Raw genomic sequence first — 21,057 nt, forward strand, 5'->3', positions numbered from 1 at the left:
CCAAATGGATGTGGAAGAGCAGATAACTAATGTTTTTTGGGCAGATGCAAGAATGCTAATAGATTATGAGTACTTTGGCGATGTTGTGTCATTGGATACCACATATTGTACAAATCGTGATAATAGACCACTTGCCGCATTCTCCGGTTTCAATCATCATAGAAGAGTTGTCATGTTTGGTGCATCACTTTTGTATGATGAAAAAACAACATCATTTAACTGGTTGTTTGATACTTTTTTGGAGGCACACAAACACAAAAGGCCTCTCACTGTCTTCACCGACCAAGATCAAGCTATGGCAAAAGTCTTGCATGAGGTAATGCCGGAGACATTTGACGGGTTATGCACTTGGCATTTAATGCAAAATGGAATCAAGCATCTAGGAAACCTCATGAAGGAATGATCGTGTTTCTTGACAGAGTTTAATAGGTGTATGTATGGCTTTGAGAATGAAATCAAGTTCGAAGAGGCATGAAGCAACTTATTTACACAGTATAATATTCAAGACAAGACATGGTTGAAGCACATATATATTGTGAAGGCAAAATGGGCATGATGCTATATAAAAGCCTTCACGCTTGGTATGCGAAGCACACAACTTAGTGAGAGTGTCAATTCTAGTTTTTTTTTCAATTCTAGTTTAAGAATTGTACGGTGCCTAATTTAAACATTGCTCAATTTTTTAAGAATTTTGAGCGGGTTGTGGAGGATAAACGGTATAGTGAACTAAAGTGTGACTTTGAGGCATGCCAAAAGTTACCCTGATTGAGGTTAGAGAGCTTTCTAAGATCTATACTCCATCAGTGTTTGACCTATTCCAAAATGAGTTTGTCTTATTTGCAACTGTATATTTAAAGCATAAAGATGAAACAAGGTCATTATTTGAATATGTTATTGGGCTAATTGATCATGATAGGGAATGGAGGGTGACCTGTGAAAGTGTTTTACGTGTTAGACATGAAGTTGCTTCCAGAGACTTATATTCTTAAGAGGTGGACTAAAGAAGCTAGAAGTGTTATAGTACGTGACTATATAGGCAATGTAGTTGAAGAAGATTATAAATTACAAATTACTGAGCGGTATTGGGGACTATGTCAAATGCTTATAAGGTTGGCTAATGAAGCGTCTGTATAAAAAGGTGATGGAAATGTGTTCAAGAGATGAGGATCAAGAAAACATTAACAGTGTGAATATCTGTTCAAAGATCTCGTCTACAGTAGCTTCAAAAGGATTCAAGAAGAAACTTGGTGCAAAAGGTTCGAGATGATTGAAGAGTTGGGTAGAAATTCAGCCAAAACGAAGAAAAATATACCATAAAGTACAGGTATGTATACAAATTATACCTTTATGTATTTGGAAAATAAGTTAATTAAATATACATTTTAATATAACTATAGGGTGTTGGAGCACGAGGTACGTTGTGCTTCTTGTCCAGCAATTCCAGCACCTCATGCGTGCCCCGAAAGGACTACAGTTCCAGCACCTCACGCATGCCCTGAAAGGACTACAAATCATTTGAGTTTCACTGAATTGTTACTGGTATAATTATTTATAGTATAAAATTTTTGGTGCAATTAGTTGTGATCTATCTTTTACAAAAAAATTTTTGTATGCACCATTAGATCAAACTTTATATTCTGGTAATGGAACATATTTCAGTGGAACAACATGATCAACTCCGAAATGGTACGAGTTTTAGTTCTATATTCATTGTTTTGTCCCTCTTTGAAATATAAGCATGCACCATATTTGTTGATCAGCTTTAAACACTAGTAATTCAAGATTTAATAATTTGTGTGTATATTTGATTTACATGTTTTGCAGCACTATATAGAACTCTGAAGGCACATCTAGTGTTAATCATCATTATTGAGATTGAGATGATTGAGATTATATCTCACTGCCCTATACAATGTTTTGGATGCTATCTCATGCATGCTTTGAAGGCCTTACACCAGTGTACTAAGCTTTGGAGGCACACCTTGAATATAGTTTTTGATATTAGTAACAACTAATGTCTTTTTGAGCTAGTATTTTTGAATTAGTCTTTGATTCAAAGCAAGCATATTTGGATTGTTTATATTTAATTATTTTTGCTAATGTTGCATTTTAGTCTTTGTTTCAAAGCAAGTATATTTGGATTGTTTATATCTAATTATTTTTGCTAATATTGCGTTGAACTACTGTTTTTTATCTAGCCAAATATATTAGCGGCCTACATGATCTAAAATAGATAAAATTTAATTTGGAATACGTCACCAAATTTTTGACTATCCAACTCAATTCTAAATAAATAATTTCTCTCTTGGTCTTTTCATCAAACAATTGATAGGCGTGTTTTAGCAGAAAGTTTGGAAGAGGTTTCTTTGACTAATTCGATCACCCTTCATTGACACAAAGACCAGGAATGCAAAATTATATTATTTCAAGAAGTGTGTGTACATTATTTATTTGGTTGAAGATCGTTGTTTCGTTTTCATTTGGCCGTGAAGAGAAAAGAGGAGGGAATGAAATATTTGGAAAAAGATAGGAGATTTAATTTAAGAATCGTTTTTTTCGATTACTGAATTGAGGATTCACCAAAACGCCACTGTTTCAGTCACAGATGCATATTAGCGTATTTTTTCCCCAAATTTGGTCGAATGGGACATTGACCAAACAAAGTAGTGTGAAGGAAGACAAAACGACACTGTTTCGAACACAGCCTCTGCTGTGTTTTAATCGAGAGATTTCAGAAAAAAGGGTCTCAATTCGCAGGACTTTCGAAATTTGGGATTAAATTTGCTGACCTTTCGGAATATGGGATCGTGACATGCGAATTTTTTGTAATAAGGGATTTTCGAATTTTTATCTATTTTCTCTTCTTTTTTCTTATTACTTCTCTAACAATATTTATGAATTGACCAATTACCCCCTAATTTTTTTACCACAGTTTTGATATATTTTTACTCCAATTTCATACTCACCCAATTCTAATAAATCTATGCCGCCTCCACCCTCGTCCTCTTTCCCCAGTGCTGCCTCCACCCTTCTCCTACTCTCCTGCGCTACCTCCACGTATTGGAAAGCTCCAATTTTTTAGGAGAAATTCATTTAGTCTAGAGTTGAAAGTATGCCACACTTGGGATTAATATATAGGCGATTTCATGAAACTTGTTTGTTGTTTGCGTTTGTGTCGGTGCCAACAGATATATAAAGGTCATATTATTGTTTTAAGTGCTTGAATGTAATGATAGTTTTTTATTGATGAAGACAAGTTATCAAGGATGATTTTAATGTATAAGACTGGAACCAAGAAAGGAATAATAGGAGAGTGATGAAACATAATACTACATTATATAATTTTCGTGAAGGAACATGAGCCAAAGCAAACTATTTTTGAGGTGACGAAGGAGCATAAACCATAGCAGGGGAGGGGAGGAGGAGGTGGGTGGAGGCGGCGATGGGGAGGAGGATGAGGGTAGAGGCGGCGTAGATTTGCAGAATTGGGTGAATAAAGAATTGGAGTAAAAATATCAAAATAGTGGTAAAAAGTATTAGGGGTAATTAATTAATTCATAAATATTGTTAGAGAAGTAATAAGAAAAAGAAGAGAAAATAGATAAAAATTCGAAAATTCCTTATTCAAAAAAATTCGCATGTCACGATCCGATATTTCGAAAGGTCAGCTATTTAAATCTCCAATTTCAAAAGGATAGCGAATTAAGACCTTTTTCCGAAATCTCTAGTTTTAATCGGAGCAAAGGATCCCGTCCCCTAAATGATAGTATTGCATTCTCTATCTCAATTTCTGACATGTTTTAACTGCTAAAACGATATTCTTGGATCATGATTTTCCGTTTCATCGATTCTCCTTTTATTCTTTTAACTCTTCTCACCTAATTATTCCGACTGTCTTTATTTGACCAGGATGCGAAAACAATCTCGAATTCATTGATTTTAATTACTGAGACAAGTAGTGAACGCAAGGTGATGCACACATTTCTCCATTCCCAAATCTTCCGTGCAATTCGCGCCCAACATTTAACTGCCAAATCCAGCTTCTCTCCGATTCCCAACAATGCTCTTGACGATTCCATCTCGAACAAAGTGCTCGCCCTCATCAACTCTGAACGCCCCATGGAGCCCGCTCTCGCCGAGCTATCTCCGTCGCTCAGTCGCGACGTCGTCGTTTCAGTCCTCCAATCGAACAAGGAACCGATTATCGGCTTCCTATTCTTCGTGTGGGCTTCCGATACGGCGCATTTGCGAAGTAGCTTCTCGAATAAACTGATGGTTGACATGCTTTTGAGCGGCGGGAATGGGAATTCGTTGGATTTGTGTTGGGGCGTTCTTGATGAGTTGAGGAATGAGAAGATGGGCATTTCAGCAGATGCGTTTGCGGTCTTGATTTTGGGTTACTGGAGGCTGAAAAACGCGGAGAAAGCGGTGGATGCATTCGGTAGGATGAAGGATTATGATTGTAAGCCGAATTTATTTACTGTCAATGTGATTCTTCATGTTTTGGTTAAGGAAAATGTGATATTATTGGCACTGGCAGTTTATAACATGATGATTAAGTTGAATATTCATATGAGATGCGATACGTTCAACCTTTTGATTGATGGGCTGTGCAAGAATGGGATGACTGAGGCTGCCCTCAATCTGTTTGAAGAAATGAGTAGCAGAGGGATTCTGCCAAATAAGATCACATATACAGTGGTAATTTCAGGGCTGTGCAAAATAAAGAAGACTAGTGATGCATATAATCTGTTTAATGAGATGGTGAGTAGTGGATGCAAACCTGATTCTGCTACATACAACACTTTGATTGATGGTTTCTGCAAGCAAGGCCTGATCGATGAGGCCTGTGTGCTCTTGAAATCATTTCAAGAGGACAAGTATGATGTTGGGATAAAGGGGTTTAGCTGTCTGATTGATGGGTTGGTGAAAGCCAACAGATTTAGTGAGGCAGAGGTGTTATTTCAGAAAGTTCTCGAGGTAGGTTTAGAACCCGACATTATCTTGTACACTATCATGATGGATTGAGTGATGCTGGGAGGATGAATGATGCAATGAATATGTTAAGGGATATGCTAGGGAGAGGTATAGTTCCCGACACTCAATGTTTTAATGTGTTGATCAAGGGGTTTAGCGACTTAGGTTTGTTAGATGATGCTGAATCTCTCAAGGTAGAGATCTCTCGGAACAATCAGTTCCCTGACATGTGCACTTACACGATTCTTATCCATGCTTTCTGCAGAAATGGTCTGCTGGTAGAGGCTCAACAAATTTTTAACAACATGGAGAAGCTAGGATGTTCGCCTTCTGTTGTGACGTTCAATGCCCTGATTGATGGGCTGTGCAAGGCAGGGAAGCTCGAGGAAGCGCAACTTATGCTGTATAAAATGGAAGTTGGGAGGTGCCCGTCATTGTTTCTTCGCCTCCTTGATACTGCGAGCTTACAAAAGAAGGTTGAAGATATGATGGAGTTTCGCTCGGTTTTGAAAGCTTGCTGCCAGTGGGGTTGTCCCAAATGTGCAGACGTACAACTCTTTGATCTACGGCATGTGCAGCGCCAAGCACATCAATATTGCTCTTAAGCTCTTGGAGGAGCTCCAGCTCAAGGGCTTGTCCCCGGATTCTGTAACTTATGCAACGCTCATATATGCGCTCCAAAAGGTTGACAGAGATGGTGATGCGTATAAGCTCTTTGAACAGATGAATGCAAATGGATGCAAACCTAGCTCGTCCGTGTACAAAACATTCCTGAGTTGGTCTAGCAAGAAGAGGCAGACGTCTGTCACAATTAGTTTCTGGTTGAAGTACTTGAAGAACAGAGCTGGTGTGAAGGACGAAGTGTTACAATCAGTTGAAGAATGTTTTGAGAAGGGTGAATTTGAGCAAGCCGTGAGACACTTACTTGAGATAGACATCAAGTTGCCAGATTTTGATTCAACAATATATGACATTTGGCTGACTGGACTTTGCCTGACTAAACAAGCAGAGGAGGCTCAGAAGGCGTTCTACGTTCTGGAGGAGTTCAATGTGCCTGTTTCTCCCCCTTCGTGTGTGCTGGTGATTCGCACTCTCTGCTTCAAATGAGAACTCAATAAAGCAGTTGATGTATTTCTCTACACCCTGCAGAGAGGCTACAAACTGAGACCACAAGTCTGTAACAGTCTAGTCGGAGCGCTTCTCAAATCTAAGGATAAAGTGATAGTTGCTTTGGAGCTTCTTGACAAAATGAAATCTGCTGGTTATGCTCTCATCTTTATCCAAGAGCAAAATCTCTTTTGCCCCACATTTATAGTTTGCAGAAAGTGGACAATGCATCAGGTACATAGTTTTATTGTACAGTGTGAATGATTCTGATAGATTTGGTGCCGTTTCTTCTATTAGCTTTGCAATTTTTGGGTAATGGAGGCAGACATATAGTTTTAAATGCTGAGAAAACGAGAGGATTGCAAAACCCCACCTGTGATTATGTGATTATGTGATTTGAGTTTCTACTCTATTTCTTGCAGGCCAGAGTATCCTCAACTTGGTACACGGGGCAGTTGGGGTTGCAAAACCCCACCTGTGAAAGGAAATACTGGAGGTCCATTGAACCGACAGAAATCTATCGGTGGAAGGCCTGTTGAGAATTCACTTTCTTCAGCTGCCTCCTCCACTCAGTCCTCTCTGATCAAAAATTCAGGTACACAATTTTGTTATTGACTTGAGTTTATTTATTTCTTAAAGAAGGAAAGGTAATACTGATGAAATCATCTCTCTATACTGTCACAGATGCCATGGACTTCAAGGAATGGTGTGAGAGTGAGTGCACCAGACTTGTAGGATCAAGAGGTATCTATTGTGATTTCTGCTCTCTATGCCTTTTTCTGGTTTTGCTTGAGAAAGATAGATAGACTTGAAATAAATTACAATCACTTCTCCCCTCCCCCTTTCCAGTCGATATATGTTGATTTCGTGTTTTGTATCCCCTCCATTATTTTTAGATACAAGTTTCCTGGAATTTTTTTTGAAACAATCAAGAGGGGAGGCGGAAATACTTCTGATAGAGAATCTCGGTTCATTTCATCCCGACCACGAGTTCATCGACAAGTTTCTTACAAAGACCTTTTGCTTGCGGATGTTCTTGAAGTTGCCTTGAAAAGACGACAAGGCCTATGGCTTGGCAATGAGAGACACGGCTAGGAGCTTTGTTGATAGATCGGGTCAGAGACAGGTGGTGTGGCAGGAACTGATGGGGGCACAAAAGGAGGAGGAAAGAAGAAGGGGAAGAGAGGAAAGAAAGTTAGTCCATCATCTGTTTTAGGATTTACTGTGGTTTGCAACAGAATCATGATGGGAGAGATAGAGTCAGTTGAGGATTAAAAGCCCATAGCTAGGAAATTGCAAATATATTTGTGTAGAAACAGACTGTAAATGCTTTATTTATTTATTTATTTATTTATTAAATGCTTTATTTATTTATTTATTTATTTATTTTTTCTTTAGTGAGGAGTTTTAATCCCTCAGCACTTATCTGCTCAAGCAATTTTGTTAAACTACTAATGTACGGATTGTAAGAGTTGAAACGAATTTGCAGTAGTTTTAAATTTAAATTACCCAAGCTTCTTTTTCTAGCATTCGTAAGCTTGTATCAAAAGTTCATATCAAATACTCCATGTAACTAAGAGCATCCACAATGGGGCGCCCTATAGTCCGTCTTATCTTCTGCCACATTAGCATTTTATCCTCCTACCCTTCCACCTGTAGTGGGATGCCCTATAGTCCACCCTATACTTTTCACTTCTATTTTGTATTTATTTTTATGTTTGCAATGTCAAGCAAAATAAATAAAAACGCACCACAATTTAAAGGCAAATCCTAGATTTAATTAATTAAAAAAAAGTTAACAAAAGTGGAAATAAAAAAAACAAGTGCACTACAGATAAAAGGGGAGGTCTAAAGCATTCCCAACTGCTGTCGATCATCTTCTTGAGGTATTGGGCCTCATTCGGGTCGTCGGTCTGCCTGAGGGCGTTGTGCGTGTCCAACAACGTCCTCTGGTTGGCGGCCCTCTCCAATTCCCCGTAGGCATGTGCCGCAGCCGAAGTCGGGGCCGGGTCGAGGCAGCAGTCGGGGCCAGGTTCTGTGAGGTCGTCGCCTTTGCCTTGCCCTTGTTCTTGGCAGCCTTGTTGCCAATGGGACGTCGGGAGGACATCGGTGTGCCCGAACTCTCATCCTCTTACATCGGCTGGTTGAGGTCCATCGGAGGTGCGCCGCTATCACTGCTCGTATAATCACCGGTAGCGGTGTTCTTCGTCCTCTTCCTCGCAGACGATATGGGCATAATCCCTCCTTGGAACTTCTGCTTCTCCTTCACAATGAGCCAGGAGGAGTAGTGCTTGAACTTGCCGTAGAGTGAAATGTACGACTCAAGCGCTTTATCACGCACATCAGTCAAGCTCTCGCCGCTGCCCTGCCCCCTCAAGCACTTCGTATACTCCGCCGAGAACAAATTGAGCTGCTTCTTGATTTGATCCCAATGCTTGCGCAGCTGCTCCCTGTGCCGCTTGTACGAGGCCGCCGGCTTGGCTTCGTTGTAGCGATCAGCGATGCGTTCCCAGTACGCAATTTTCTTTTGGTTGTTGGCGAACACCGGATCCTCTAAAATATCCACCCAACACTTCGTCAAAAGAATGCTTTCTTGGAGGTTGTAGTTCGTCCTCCCTGGGGCGAATTCTTCGTTCACATCCGGAGGCGGAATCTTGTAGGCTCTGTGCCTGTTCCTCTTCTTCCTCTCCTTTGGGCGGAGGCCGAGGCGACGGCGGCAGCGGCGCGTTCGCGGGCGGGTGGGCGACGGCTCCATGTCGGAGAGCCCGTATGAATCCTTGTTGAAATTCGGATCGTACTGGGTGTTGGAGTCGAAGGGGCGATAATCGTCGGGGTCTGTACCCGGCCACCGTGCACCACCGCCGAACATCATCGTTCCGTCGGGACTATTCGGATTTGGGAACTCACTCGGATTCATAATTGAAAATAGAGGAAGAGAAAGAGTGAAAATAGAGTAAAATAGTGGAGAGTGAAAATGGAAGTGTTGAATTGTAGTATATATATAGATTTTGGAAGAAATAAAAAAAAATAGAAAACGCGTTCTATCCTCGGCGGTATCGTCCGCGTGACCCGCAATACAGACGATACCGCGGACGATGCATGTCGAGAGGCGCATCGTCCGCAAAGCTACAGTGACGAACGATAGCATGCCCGATGCATCGGGCAGACAACTAGATGCTCTAAGTAAAAAAAGACTTTATAGTATAAATTAGAGGGAGAAACTATTTCATTCTCAAATTATGTAGTAGTACCACATGCATGCAGTGGACTGCTTTAATTAAGAGTATAAATAACCAATATTATGAGTAAGAGTAATTGCACTAAAATTTACTCCATCTGTCCTATAATAGATGACACATTTGAGTAATTATACGAGATTTTAGGAAACTTTGTTTTGTGTATTAAGTGGAGAGAAAATAATATATTTACATTAATATGAGATAGAACTTCTTTTAAAAAAAATGCGATATCTTTTATAGGACAAACTAGAAATGAAAGTGTGATATCTATTAAGGGATGGATGAAGTGCGAATTTTCACACAAATATACATTCCAACCTCATGTATACAAATTTCGATCTTAAGCATTTAGCGTTAGTTAAAGTTAAACGCTCTGTCTGTCCAGAGCCTTTGTCCTAATGGCAAGGAGCTTAGACATCAATGTATGAGGTGCCGAGTTCGAGCCCACTTGACATCAATTGTAATTTCCTCCTTCGTATAGAAGTTAATTTAAAAAAAAAGTTAAAACGCTCTGCCTAAACCTATGACATTTCATTACCCACTTCCTTCCCATAATTTGTGACACTGAAAAGGGAAGAAGATAAACACATTAAATGAGAGAGAAGAAAGAAAGGACTAAAACGAAGTATTCAATTGGTTGATCAGTATTTAAGGCATCGTAGATGGTTTGTTTCTTGAGGGGCTTGAGGCTCAAACCAATTGGTTGATCAGTATTTAAGGCATCGTAGATGGTTCGTTTCTTGAGGGGCTTGAGGCTCAAACCTTTATTGCATGTTGGAATAAAAGAAAAAAAAAGTTTAATTTATCATTTAATTGCTACCTACAACTAATTAAAGACTCTAATATTTTAGAAAACTTATGGTCTACAATTTGTCACATATAATTTTTATTTTTATTAATTAAATCGAAAAAGAAAAAAAAAACTACCAAATTAGGGTTTTGGATGAAACTGTCAATATAGTGTTTCGAAAATATCAACATAATGCTTTGAGAATGTTAGCAAATTGCTTATATTGACATTCTACATTTATTATATTGACATATTTTATATATCATGTTGACATTTGTTGTTGTACGAAAAAGTTGAAAATTTTTGATTTTTTTTTCAAATTTTGACATCGGAACATATGTCACGACCGCACTTTACTAAGGATAGCAAACGCGGTTTATCGTGACGAGGGGAGGATTAAAGAAGCGGGGATGAAAGGGGAATCTCGACAAAACTGGAATGAACGAAATTAAATTAGAATAACTAGCAAAATATATCAGAGTGCGTAATACAAAAGAGCATAAGCTTGTTATTTACATTGCAGCGGAAGAGTCAAGAGAGAATGACACCATGTATGGAGACACGATGCATCCAAGCATTTATCAAACTGAAACACATTCGCCATCTCTGCTCAACATCGCTCCTCGTCATCACCGCTTAACCTGCATATTTAGAAATATATGCAGGGCTGAGTACAAAGGTACTCAGTACTCAGTGAACACATTGCCGAAAGATACACATATACATTTGACAATATTGTCAAGCCATCATCATCACAGTGACACTCAGGGGTTTTATTGAAAAGACCTGAGCTTACTAAAAATATTCACATTGGGCTGCAGCCCCTTTTTTTAGTACTTAGCCATATCTGATCATCTTGTGCCGCTGAGATGGTATTCTCATACGGTCACCTTCCCTGCCCAATAGGTCAGAGGTATCCTTGTGCCGCTGAGATGGTGTTCTCATACGGTCACCTTCTCTGCCCAACAGGTCAGAGGTATCCTTGTGCCTGGAAGGTGGCCACCTTCCACGGTCACCTTCTCTGCCGTCCGTTCACGGTCAGAGGTATCCCGTGTACACTAGTCCGAGCGGGGACACCACCCTCACTGGGACCCGAATTCGACTTATATATCATCATTCATAATTCACTTGGCCTTAGCCAACAGATAGGCATCATACAAAACATTTATGGCAAGACAACATTATTAAAAGTCATGAACATGTGTTCGAGTTTTCACAAAATATAATTTGTATTTTTAGTATAAGAAAGCTCACCTCGTTCGTTTAATTTCCTTAACTTGAAATTCTTGCTCCGACATTAACTTGCAAAGATAATCTTTTGGAACATCAAAAAATATAATACAATATACTAATTAGACTTTAAGAAATTCTTAAACTTTAATAGGAATGCATGCCTCCTAGTTAATGCCTTTTATTTTTCGCTTATCTTTAAAATTTTCCAAAAAGCATATATTATTATTTAGTACTCCTTCTTTCACTATTCTCGGATTTCGACTAAAGTGATACTTCATACATTGCTATAGATTTTACGCAAAACTTATAATAATTCTGATCGCAACTAATTATCTTAGCTACTTAACCAATTTATTCTTAGGCTCAAAAGATAAGTAAATTTCAGAATCGGGCCTCCATTCATTTATTTACTCCAGCGTCAATTTATTAAAATCGGACTTAGATTCAGCTTTCTTTTCTTAGGCCCAGACATTTAAATTCGTTAGCTAGCCCAAAAGAAAATAACCCCTTTCAGCCCAACAAGAAGAAATTGACCCAAATATAATTAACCAACCATCTTCCTCACTTATTAATCCCTAATTCTAAATCGAGCAGCTCCTCCTTCCTCTCTGACCCACCGTCTCTCTCTCGGATCGCGCCGCCGCCGCCACGGCCATGCACCGCCTCAACCGCCGCCCATCTTTCTCCAGATCCACCCCCGTCCTCACTCTCTCTTCTCTCTTTCTAGAATCTGTCGCCGTCACTGTGCATGCACCGGCGGCGGCTTTCCGGCCTTCCCCACGCCTTGCACTGCCTGAGTAGTTTCCCGACGCCACCACGGCCCGCTGCGTCCTCGCCCCGACTCCCAAAAGGTAGATGTTGTATTCTTTGTTTTCTTCTCTTTTATTTCATTTTCTACACATTAAAACCTTAAATCTGAAAGTTTAGGTACTAAACTTCTAGACTTGTGAAGACGTTAAGCTTAAAGGGGGTTATGAGTGTGCGAGGTTACCCTCGTTGTCGTCGGAGTCACTGCCGGATTTCGGGCAGAATCATGCCCACGAGATGAGACCTCCATTTTTATCAATGACATCTAACTAGTATCCCTTATCTCTTTACTTTAGTGAGTTGGAACATACTTTAGCAATATTTTTGAATGCTTGCATTATTTGGTGTATTTTTTTATTTATTTATTTTGGTGGAATCTTGATACTTCAAGCTAAAATCAAGGTATTAAAATATGCATGTATTTCAAAAAACCAAAATTTAGAATGCATACCGTAATTGGTGATCGAGATTCGTTGGAGTTAGAAGCTTGATTGTACTTGCAATATTTCTCTTTTAGTTGATGGCTGAAAATACTTGAAAGCTTATGTTTTGGTGGAATATAGAGGAATGTTGTGCTTTTTGAAAACAAAGTTATCTATATATATATATATATATTATATATATACAGAGTCTTGTTAGGATGAGATTTTTAAGCATAATTGAGAAATGAGATGCAATTTTAGCCACTAATTCACAAGATTAACTTAATGTCAACAACTATCACATTATGGCAACAGAGGGGTATAATTGTCTTTCTATTAAATTGTATTTGAAATTATTTTCTAAAATCCTCTCCAAAACTCTAGCTGCAAAATCTTCAACATTCAAATCTTCAAATCTCTTCAACATTCAGATCTTCAAACATTCAAATATTCAAATATTCAACATTCAAATCTTCAAATCTTTAACATTCAATAAAATAACACTTTATTAAAATGTCAACAACTAACAAATAACACTTATAATTCACATATCAATACCGAGAATATTGAATGTCAACAACTCGTATTAAAATGTTAACAACTAACAAATAACACTTACAATTCACATATCAATACCGAGAATATCGAATGTCATCAACTCGTATTCAAATGTCAACAACTAAAAAATAACACTACAATTCACATATCAATATTGAGAATATCGAATGTCAACAACTCGTATTAAAATGTCAACAACTAACAAATAACACTTACAATTCACATATCAATACCGAGAATATCGAATGTCAACAACTCGTATTAAAATGTCAACAACTAACAAATAACACTTACTATTCACATATCAATATCGAGAATATCTAATGTCAACAACTCGTATTAAAATGTCAACAACTAACAAATAATACTTATAATTCACATATCAATATCGAGAATATCGAATGTCAACAACTCGTATTAAAATGTCAACAACTAACAAATAACACTTATAATTCACTTATCATACCGAGAATATCGAATGTCATCAACTCGTATTAAAATGTCAACGACTAACAAATAACACTTAAAATTCACATATCAATAGCCATGTAGTTGACATGGATTGTACACATAATTGACATTATATGTGTATAGTTGACATAAATTGTATATTTAGTTGACATTATATGTGTGTAGTTGACATGAATTGTAAATGTAGTTGACATAGGTTATATATGTAGTTGACATTATATATGAGTAGTTGACATTAAAAGAGGGAGATAGCTAAATCTTGAATCTAATTCTTAGCAACTAATTCCCAACTGAGGAATCTTACCAAACACCTAGAGTGCATTATTATTCCCAAACACCTAGAGTGCATTATAATTTCCCAATCCAGCTCACATCCAACAACACAATTGATAATCCAATTCCTCCGACTACCATCACCAAATCACGGATCAAAAGCAACCGATCATAAAGAGAATTCAAAATTACTGAAATGGTCGAATTTTGGGGAAAATAACACAAACCAGAGTATGAGTTCCAAAACTAATTAATGTGATAATCCAACAAAACCAGAATATGATTTCCAAATTAAGGATCGGATCATATATGCGCAATTAATTACCAAATTTTCATCAAAGAAAAAAACATTTTCCATTATCCAATCAAATCTAAATGCATTTAGCTACATCTTCATTAAAATTACAGCAACACAATCGATCAAAATCCAAATGCAGCAGCAGAAAAGCATCAAATTAGCAATTGTTGAGAGAGAAACTGAAAATACACCTACGCTAAATTGTGAATACAAAGTTAGGAAATCGATCTGGAGAGATCTGATCGAGTCGAACAGCTCCCCGCCCTCGCAGAGCTCCATGACGAGGTGCACGGCCTCGGCGAGTCACTTGGCGATTTCGCCGCCGCGAGTAAGGGTGGGTCGATACGATATATCGTATCGAAAACGTTGTATCGTGTATCGTATCGAAAATATCGATATGAAAGAATTTCATATCGTTATCGTATCGAAAGTTTCGATATATCGAAATTTCGATATAAAAAAATTTCATATCGTTATTGTATCGATATTTCGATATATCGTACCGAAATTCGATATATCGTTAAATATCGATATATATCGAAAATTTCGATATATATCGATATATATCGAAAAGAAAATATCGATATATATCGAAAATATCGATATATCGAAAACTTTCGATATATATCGTATTTTCGATATAAAACGATATATCGCGATATAAGGAAATTCATATCGTTATCGTATCGAAAACTTACGATACGATATCGTATCGTATCGAAAATTACGATATATCGAAAATTCGATAATTTTTCGATATTTTTCAATACGATACGAGCGATATATCATTTTTTCGGTATTTTTCCCCAGCCCTAGTCGCGAGACTCCTTGAGGACAGTGCAGAGCTCGATTAGGATCTTCTCCTATGCCGCCGGATTGAGCGTGAGCAGCCAGAAGAACCAGCTGAGCGGCGAATCCGGAGGGGTTAGAGGAAGGAATCGTCTAATTGGCGTCGGATTTCGGCGAATCGCGGCCGGATCTAGGCTATCTGCTCGAGGCGTCGGACGACGAGCTAAGGATTTCACCTCCGGCGGCGACTCCGGTGAGGAAGGAGCCGGTGACGGTCAAGTCGGACTCGTCTGAGTTAGGAGGCGAGTTTTGGGAGGATGAGTGGCTGAAGAATGAGTGGTTGAAGGCACAAGCTGAAGAACCCTAACTAAAACACGAAATGACCATTATACCCTTTCATATTAAATTAATCTAAAATTATTTATTGTGTGGCAAAATCTGGACCACTCATTTAATAAAAATGAGTGGCTGATATTGCATCTCATTTCTCAATTAACTTAAATAATCTCAATTGATCACAATCCAGGGTCTTGTTAGGATGAGATTTTTGGGCATAATTGAGAAATGAGATGCAATCTCAGCCACTAATTCACAAGATTAACTTAATGTCAACAACTATCACATTATGTCAATACGGGGGTATAATTGTCTTTTCATTAAATTGTATTTGAAATCATTTTCTAAAATCCGCTCCAAAACTCTAGCTGCAAAATCTTCAAATCTTCAAATCTTCAACATTCAAATTTTCAAATCTCTTCAACATTCAAATCTTCAAATCTTCAAACATTCAAATCTTTAAATCTTAAAATATTCAACATTCAAATCTTCAAATTTTCAAACCTTCATCATTCAAATCTTCAATTTGATGCTTTGCTTTTCTTTTTACTTGGCATAATCTCCTCCGTCCATTGCATTTAACAAATCTTGTGATGATATTTGCATTTAATGCAAAGTCTGACATGTTGGTGTAAGAAGGAATTTGAGAAAGATTATACTCCCTCCGTCCCATTAAATTTGTAATATTTGCTTTTCGGCACATAATTTATGTAGTGTTGTTTTGTGAGTTAATGAAGAGAGAGTAAAGTAAGAGAGAGGAAAAAGTAGAGAGAGTATTGTTTCTATTTTTAGAAACGTTTCATTTTTAATGGGACAGACCAAAAAGGAAAACGTTTCATTTTTAATGGGACAGACCAAAAAGGAAAACGTTTCATTTTTAATGGGACAGAGGGAGTATGAATTAAATGCTTACTACCCACTTGCAAGCTCCTCATATTTTATTTGATACGATGTGTGAATATTCCTAAATGAAGTCCTCTCATATTACTCTATATTTTGGTCTTGGTATTAACTATAATTTCTACTAACTTTCTATTTTATGCAGGAACATCATCTGAGGGATATTGGTGACGTGTTGGACTTTGTTGGGATGCGAGCATTGTTGTCAAACGGGCTGTTCGAGACTTGCACATCTCTCTCTAATTGTAATAGATTAGGAACTTGATAAATTTGTATAATACTACTTTAGCGGACTTCGAAAATGTGCTGGACATTATAAACATTTATTTGGTGTTACTCTTTTAGTTGTACTTGAAATGTTCGTTTGAGAACGAAGCAACAATTATTTATAATCCCAAGATCGATTATTCTAATCATAAAGTGCAGGTTTCGAATACTACAACGATCACTTATTATTTATTTTTAAGCTAATAATAATAATAGTAATAATAATAAGGTACGAAAGTTCGGGTTGTTACAACATATGCTAGTGAGATTTTGTTAGAATCCTTGTGAAATTTTCTTTAATTTGATATATGTTGTGTGGAAAAATAATTTAAATCGAGAAAGTTACATGCGTTTTAAAGTTATGGGATTTCAAAAGTTAGTTACAACTAATTTGTTGTAAATTGACCTTAATACTCTTATTGACTTTTTATTGATCGTGTTGACATTCCGGAGCTAATGATCTAGGCCCTTAATTTGAATATCTAATGACCATTATTTAGTTGTAGTTAGCAATTGAGTATTGAGTTAGCAATATAACACTCTCCTAGAATTCTCTAGATAAATATATCATGTAATAAAATATTTCGACTTTTATGTAAAAAAAATTATTTTATAGAATATAAAAGAATAGAGTAGAAAATTTTAGAATACATGAATAATGCCGGTCTATATATATATAGAGAGAGAGTTATATCATTCACAAATTCAGTCTCGAAGACCGAGCTAGAGAGCAAATTAGGGCCCTTAGATTTAGTTTTTAATGGATGAGATTAGACCATGCTATATTAATTTCGCTCCTTCATTAGGTAGACAATTTACTTCAATGCAGGGATAATTAGGTCAAAATCCATAAAGGAAATACCAAATTTCAAATGGAGGACATCTGATAATGTTAAAGATTTTGGAGTATTTCTAATGCACCATATGGAAACATATAAGGGTAAGCAAAAGGTTACTGGAATTGTGGGCTGAAAAATCAAGTTCGGGTGTGCTTCAGAGCTTGAGGGCCAAATATTGTTCATCGTTGATGTTAGCAGATAACAACCTTGAAAGCTTCAACAACAAAATCGTTACAACAGCATACTACGAGGAGGAAAGCAAACACAATGTAATAGATGTTGAGAAAATGATTGCAACATATTTAAAGAAGAAATGATGATTTTAGGAGATCGAGTTTTAGAATAGATATATATCTGTTTTGAGCAATTGAAAATAAAGTACCACACTTTTTAATGTTGTTCATTATTAGCCTTAAATACTGCATTGAGTAACAGATTTGATTCATTTCAGAGATCTATTGACTATTGATGGATGATTGACAAATGAAAAATATATCAAAGTAAGATTAACACTTAATGAAACAAACAACATTTTACTTTATGTCAATTAATAAACTAAACTATAGAACTATAAAATATTTTCAGCCTCAACATAAGAAAAACATCATAATAAAGAACAAAATAAGCCATTATAAAAACACTTCAGTCTATTCTCTTTAAGCTTGCAAAAAGTTTAAACAAATTCAAATTTAAAGTGTAAATGAAATAAGAAACTACATGATTGAAGTACAAAACTGAAGGAATGAAGAACATAACATATCGTAATGAAATAATAAATGATGGAACAAAACGACTGGAACAGAACATAATAACCAGCCTCAACATTGGTTTTTCCTTTTTTTTTTTTTTCTTCTTCTTCTTCTTCTCCCCCTGTATCTTGTCACAATTCCTTGAATCATGCCGACCAACCTCGCCACATTTGCCACATTTCCGACCAGGCTTGGACATCTCTCTTATTTCTTTCTCAAGGTGTGAAAGACGTCGACCAGAACCTTTGGTGCTGAAGACATCAGGTGGATAAACTTCTATTTCATTAGGGACTTCTGAGCCAAAAAAATTCTCAATCATCTATCTCTTTTCACTTATGAACAATACATTTTCCTCACCAAGTACTTCTTTTCTCCCTTCAGCCATAATATGTTTAAATGCACGAATTTTATCACCATCTCCATAAGAAGTCGCGCGATATCATAAAAATCTCCATGCATATCCCTGTTTCCTGCTTCGTCTCATCCACAACAATAATTGTTTCAATATCATCATCAAAACCACAATGCACAGCCTTTAAAATTCTAAACTTCAACCAACATCCTCCATGTAACTCATCATGGATTAATTTCATTTTTTTGTTTTTCAAGACCCAAAAAATGTGACTGCATACGAGCCCAAGCCTCTCAAACATCTTACAACCACATGCATATGAATCAAAAGAAGTGGAGTATGACATAGTCCAGTTCTTCGAGAACTTGTCGTTGACCACATAAATCTCGTTCTCACCAAAGATTGACACTGTCACCATGGTGACATTATCGACTGCTTCCTCAATCTTACTCTGAGTTAGTTTGAAACCACTGTAACTATAGATTGTTGACGCATGCTTCACAAGAGCTGAATTTGTTTTCAAAGTTGGAATCATATTAAAATCCAAGTATTCAAGCCTGTTGTTGTTGCTCTTTTGGACATCCAATGCATTGTTGTAATTCATAAGAAATTCAACAAGATTAGAGTGAGACTTGGAGTACCTCTTGAAGAATATGTTCTGAGATGCAGATATAGATGATAAATTTTCAGGGATGGAGGAGTATGTTTCAGCATAATGACAAAAATACTTCATCATATAGAAAATATGCTTCCAAAGAAGGATACGTACCCAAAATTTTCGTGAGGCAAATATCGAGGAAAACCATTCATTGTCCTTAAGCCCATATTTTTCCATTACTTTATTCCAGGCTTCATCAAATTCTTCAGGCTCTATCAACTCAGACCACACACAATTCTTTAACTCCTTTTTCAAGTCTTCATTGCCAAGTTGATTCTTTCGTAACTTTTCCACAACCTTAAACATGATGTGCCACATGCACCATCGATGTCTTGTATCAACAAGGACTCTTTCCACAACAACCTTCATCCCCAAATCCTGATCAGTAATGCTCAATTTTGGTGCAAAACCCATGTATTTGACAAAACGTTCAAACAACCATGAGAAAGAATCGGCATTTTCCTTAGATAATAAGCCTGCACCAAATGATACAGGTCTCACATGGTTGTCTTTTCCTGTGAACGGTGCAAATATCATGCAGTACCTGCATTACATCCATTCATCAAAAAGGCAATGAAGGTCAGTAATTCAGTTATAATTAGTTCATTCTCTAAGCTATTTACTTCATTAAATTAGAGTTTTACTAGATTCCACTAAGACTTTTAAATACTTTTGCACTCACATCATTCCAGTGGACTATTAATTCATTATTTACAGTTACTAGTACATTCTGTTGAGTTATTGCATTACTCCAGTAAATATTTCATGCATATGCAAGTCGATTACATCAATAATCATTTCACTATAAACAACATGTTGTTCGTGCCTATTAGTCGAAATAGTTTTGTCAAACGATACTATATCACCGTAGAGATGGAAATTCTTCTTAGCAATGGGATCACACCAGAAAAGACGAATGAGCCTATCCTTAGAGTTCACCTCAAAATCATAGGTGAATGCTGGATAATTCTCCATCTTCCGGCTCATCTGATTAAGTATCATTTGTGCATCTGCCCCACTAGTAACTAGTCACGCCTATAGTTTCGAACTTCTACGACCGTGCAACCAACACATTCCAGTCTACCAAGCACCTCATTCAGCAACTTAAAAGTCAAATGTAGGGCATATGCTTGCACTTGCACAATCTAATATAAATTTTTGATGCAATAGGTCAATGTTGTGATTCGGCCTCATGAATCGCTTATGGCGTAACTCCACTATATCATGATTATGTTTTTCATCAAATATTTTGACGACATAACCAATTACTTTACAAAACTTAAAAGCAATTTTAGCCTTGCAAAATCACTTCCTAGAAGAATGTCTACGTTTTGACTCATGCCCATGCATTTTCATTTTCTTCTTACCTTCTCTACTGCACACAACATATAACCATGTGACATGATCCCCCTCCTTTTTTGATCCATGTTTATGAGTGTCAAACCCAAAATGTTGTGCATACTTATTATAGAACTCAGTAGCATCATTAAGTTTAAGAAAAATTTGTCCAATATAGGGCTTCTGTTAGAGTTTGTATACTAGAAATCACGTTTCGAGTGATTGAATACTGTAAAACTCTTATTTTATTTTCCAAGTAATAAAACAAATTATTTTTGTCATAATGTTGTTATGTTTTACATTTAATGGATGTTAATTGCATGTTTAAAATGTATAAGTTAACTTAACAAAGTCTAAGTCTTTGTTTTAGTAGACCGGTTGTGGGCGGCGTCCACTTTAAGGTAATACGGTCAGTCCTAAACAAAGAAAAAGAAGAATTTCACAACCTAGATGGAATTAGACTATCCATCGTGAAAGGTTGCAATGCCAGTCCGCATATTTCTAAGTCTTACTGAAATAAGATGACATTGGTGTGGTATAGCACTGAACGGATCTAACAACAAGACTTGTCCTTGGGCTATCTACTGAAAGGCGAGGTCTTGATAAATATTTGTTTCTTAATCAATGTAGGTTAGCATTGAGCATACGGTATTG

General features: G+C 37.1%; 1 protein-coding gene, 2 long non-coding RNA genes and 1 pseudogene across 3 annotated transcripts; 2 read left to right on the forward strand and 2 right to left on the reverse strand.

The window, feature by feature from the left end:
• Positions 1–3,749: 3,749 nt before the first annotated feature.
• Positions 3,750–7,443, forward strand: LOC125192931 (annotated as a pseudogene).
• A 3,422-nt stretch (positions 7,444–10,865) lies between these two features.
• Positions 10,866–11,407, reverse strand: LOC125193571. The gene is made up of 2 exons (XR_007171597.1): positions 11,368–11,407; positions 10,866–11,246 (listed from the first exon to the last, which is right to left on the reverse strand). It is a non-coding gene; the product is annotated as an uncharacterized LOC125193571 (long non-coding RNA).
• Positions 11,408–11,927: 520 nt separating this feature from the next.
• On the forward strand, positions 11,928–12,622 carry LOC125193570. The gene is made up of 2 exons (XR_007171596.1): positions 11,928–12,197; positions 12,274–12,622. It is a non-coding gene; the product is annotated as an uncharacterized LOC125193570 (long non-coding RNA).
• A 4,838-nt stretch (positions 12,623–17,460) lies between these two features.
• On the reverse strand, positions 17,461–20,067 carry LOC125194817 (protein FAR1-RELATED SEQUENCE 5-like). Its single transcript, XM_048093035.1, has 3 exons — positions 19,919–20,067; positions 18,688–19,609; positions 17,461–17,550 (listed from the first exon to the last, which is right to left on the reverse strand). The coding sequence occupies exons 1-3, from the start codon at positions 20,065–20,067 to the stop codon at positions 17,461–17,463; spliced, it is 1,161 nt and encodes a 386-aa protein (XP_047948992.1).
• Between the last annotated feature and the right edge of the window lie 990 nt (positions 20,068–21,057).

The sequence above is a fragment of the Salvia hispanica genome, chromosome 6 (genome assembly GCF_023119035.1).
Source record: "Salvia hispanica cultivar TCC Black 2014 chromosome 6, UniMelb_Shisp_WGS_1.0, whole genome shotgun sequence".
Lineage (NCBI taxonomy): Eukaryota > Viridiplantae > Streptophyta > Magnoliopsida > Lamiales > Lamiaceae > Salvia > Salvia hispanica.

Coding starts and splice junctions, on each gene's coding strand:
- LOC125194817 (XM_048093035.1), bottom strand. CDS start 20,067: ATGATACTTAATCAGATGAGCCGGAAGATGGAGAATTATCCAGCATTC. Junction 19,610..19,918: donor CTCTACGGTGATATAGTATC/GTTTGACAAAAC, acceptor GATGTAATGCAG/GTACTGCATGATATTTGCAC. Junction 17,551..18,687: donor TGTTTGAGAGGCTTGGGCTC/GTATGCAGTCAC, acceptor TCCTCCTCGTAG/TATGCTGTTGTAACGATTTT.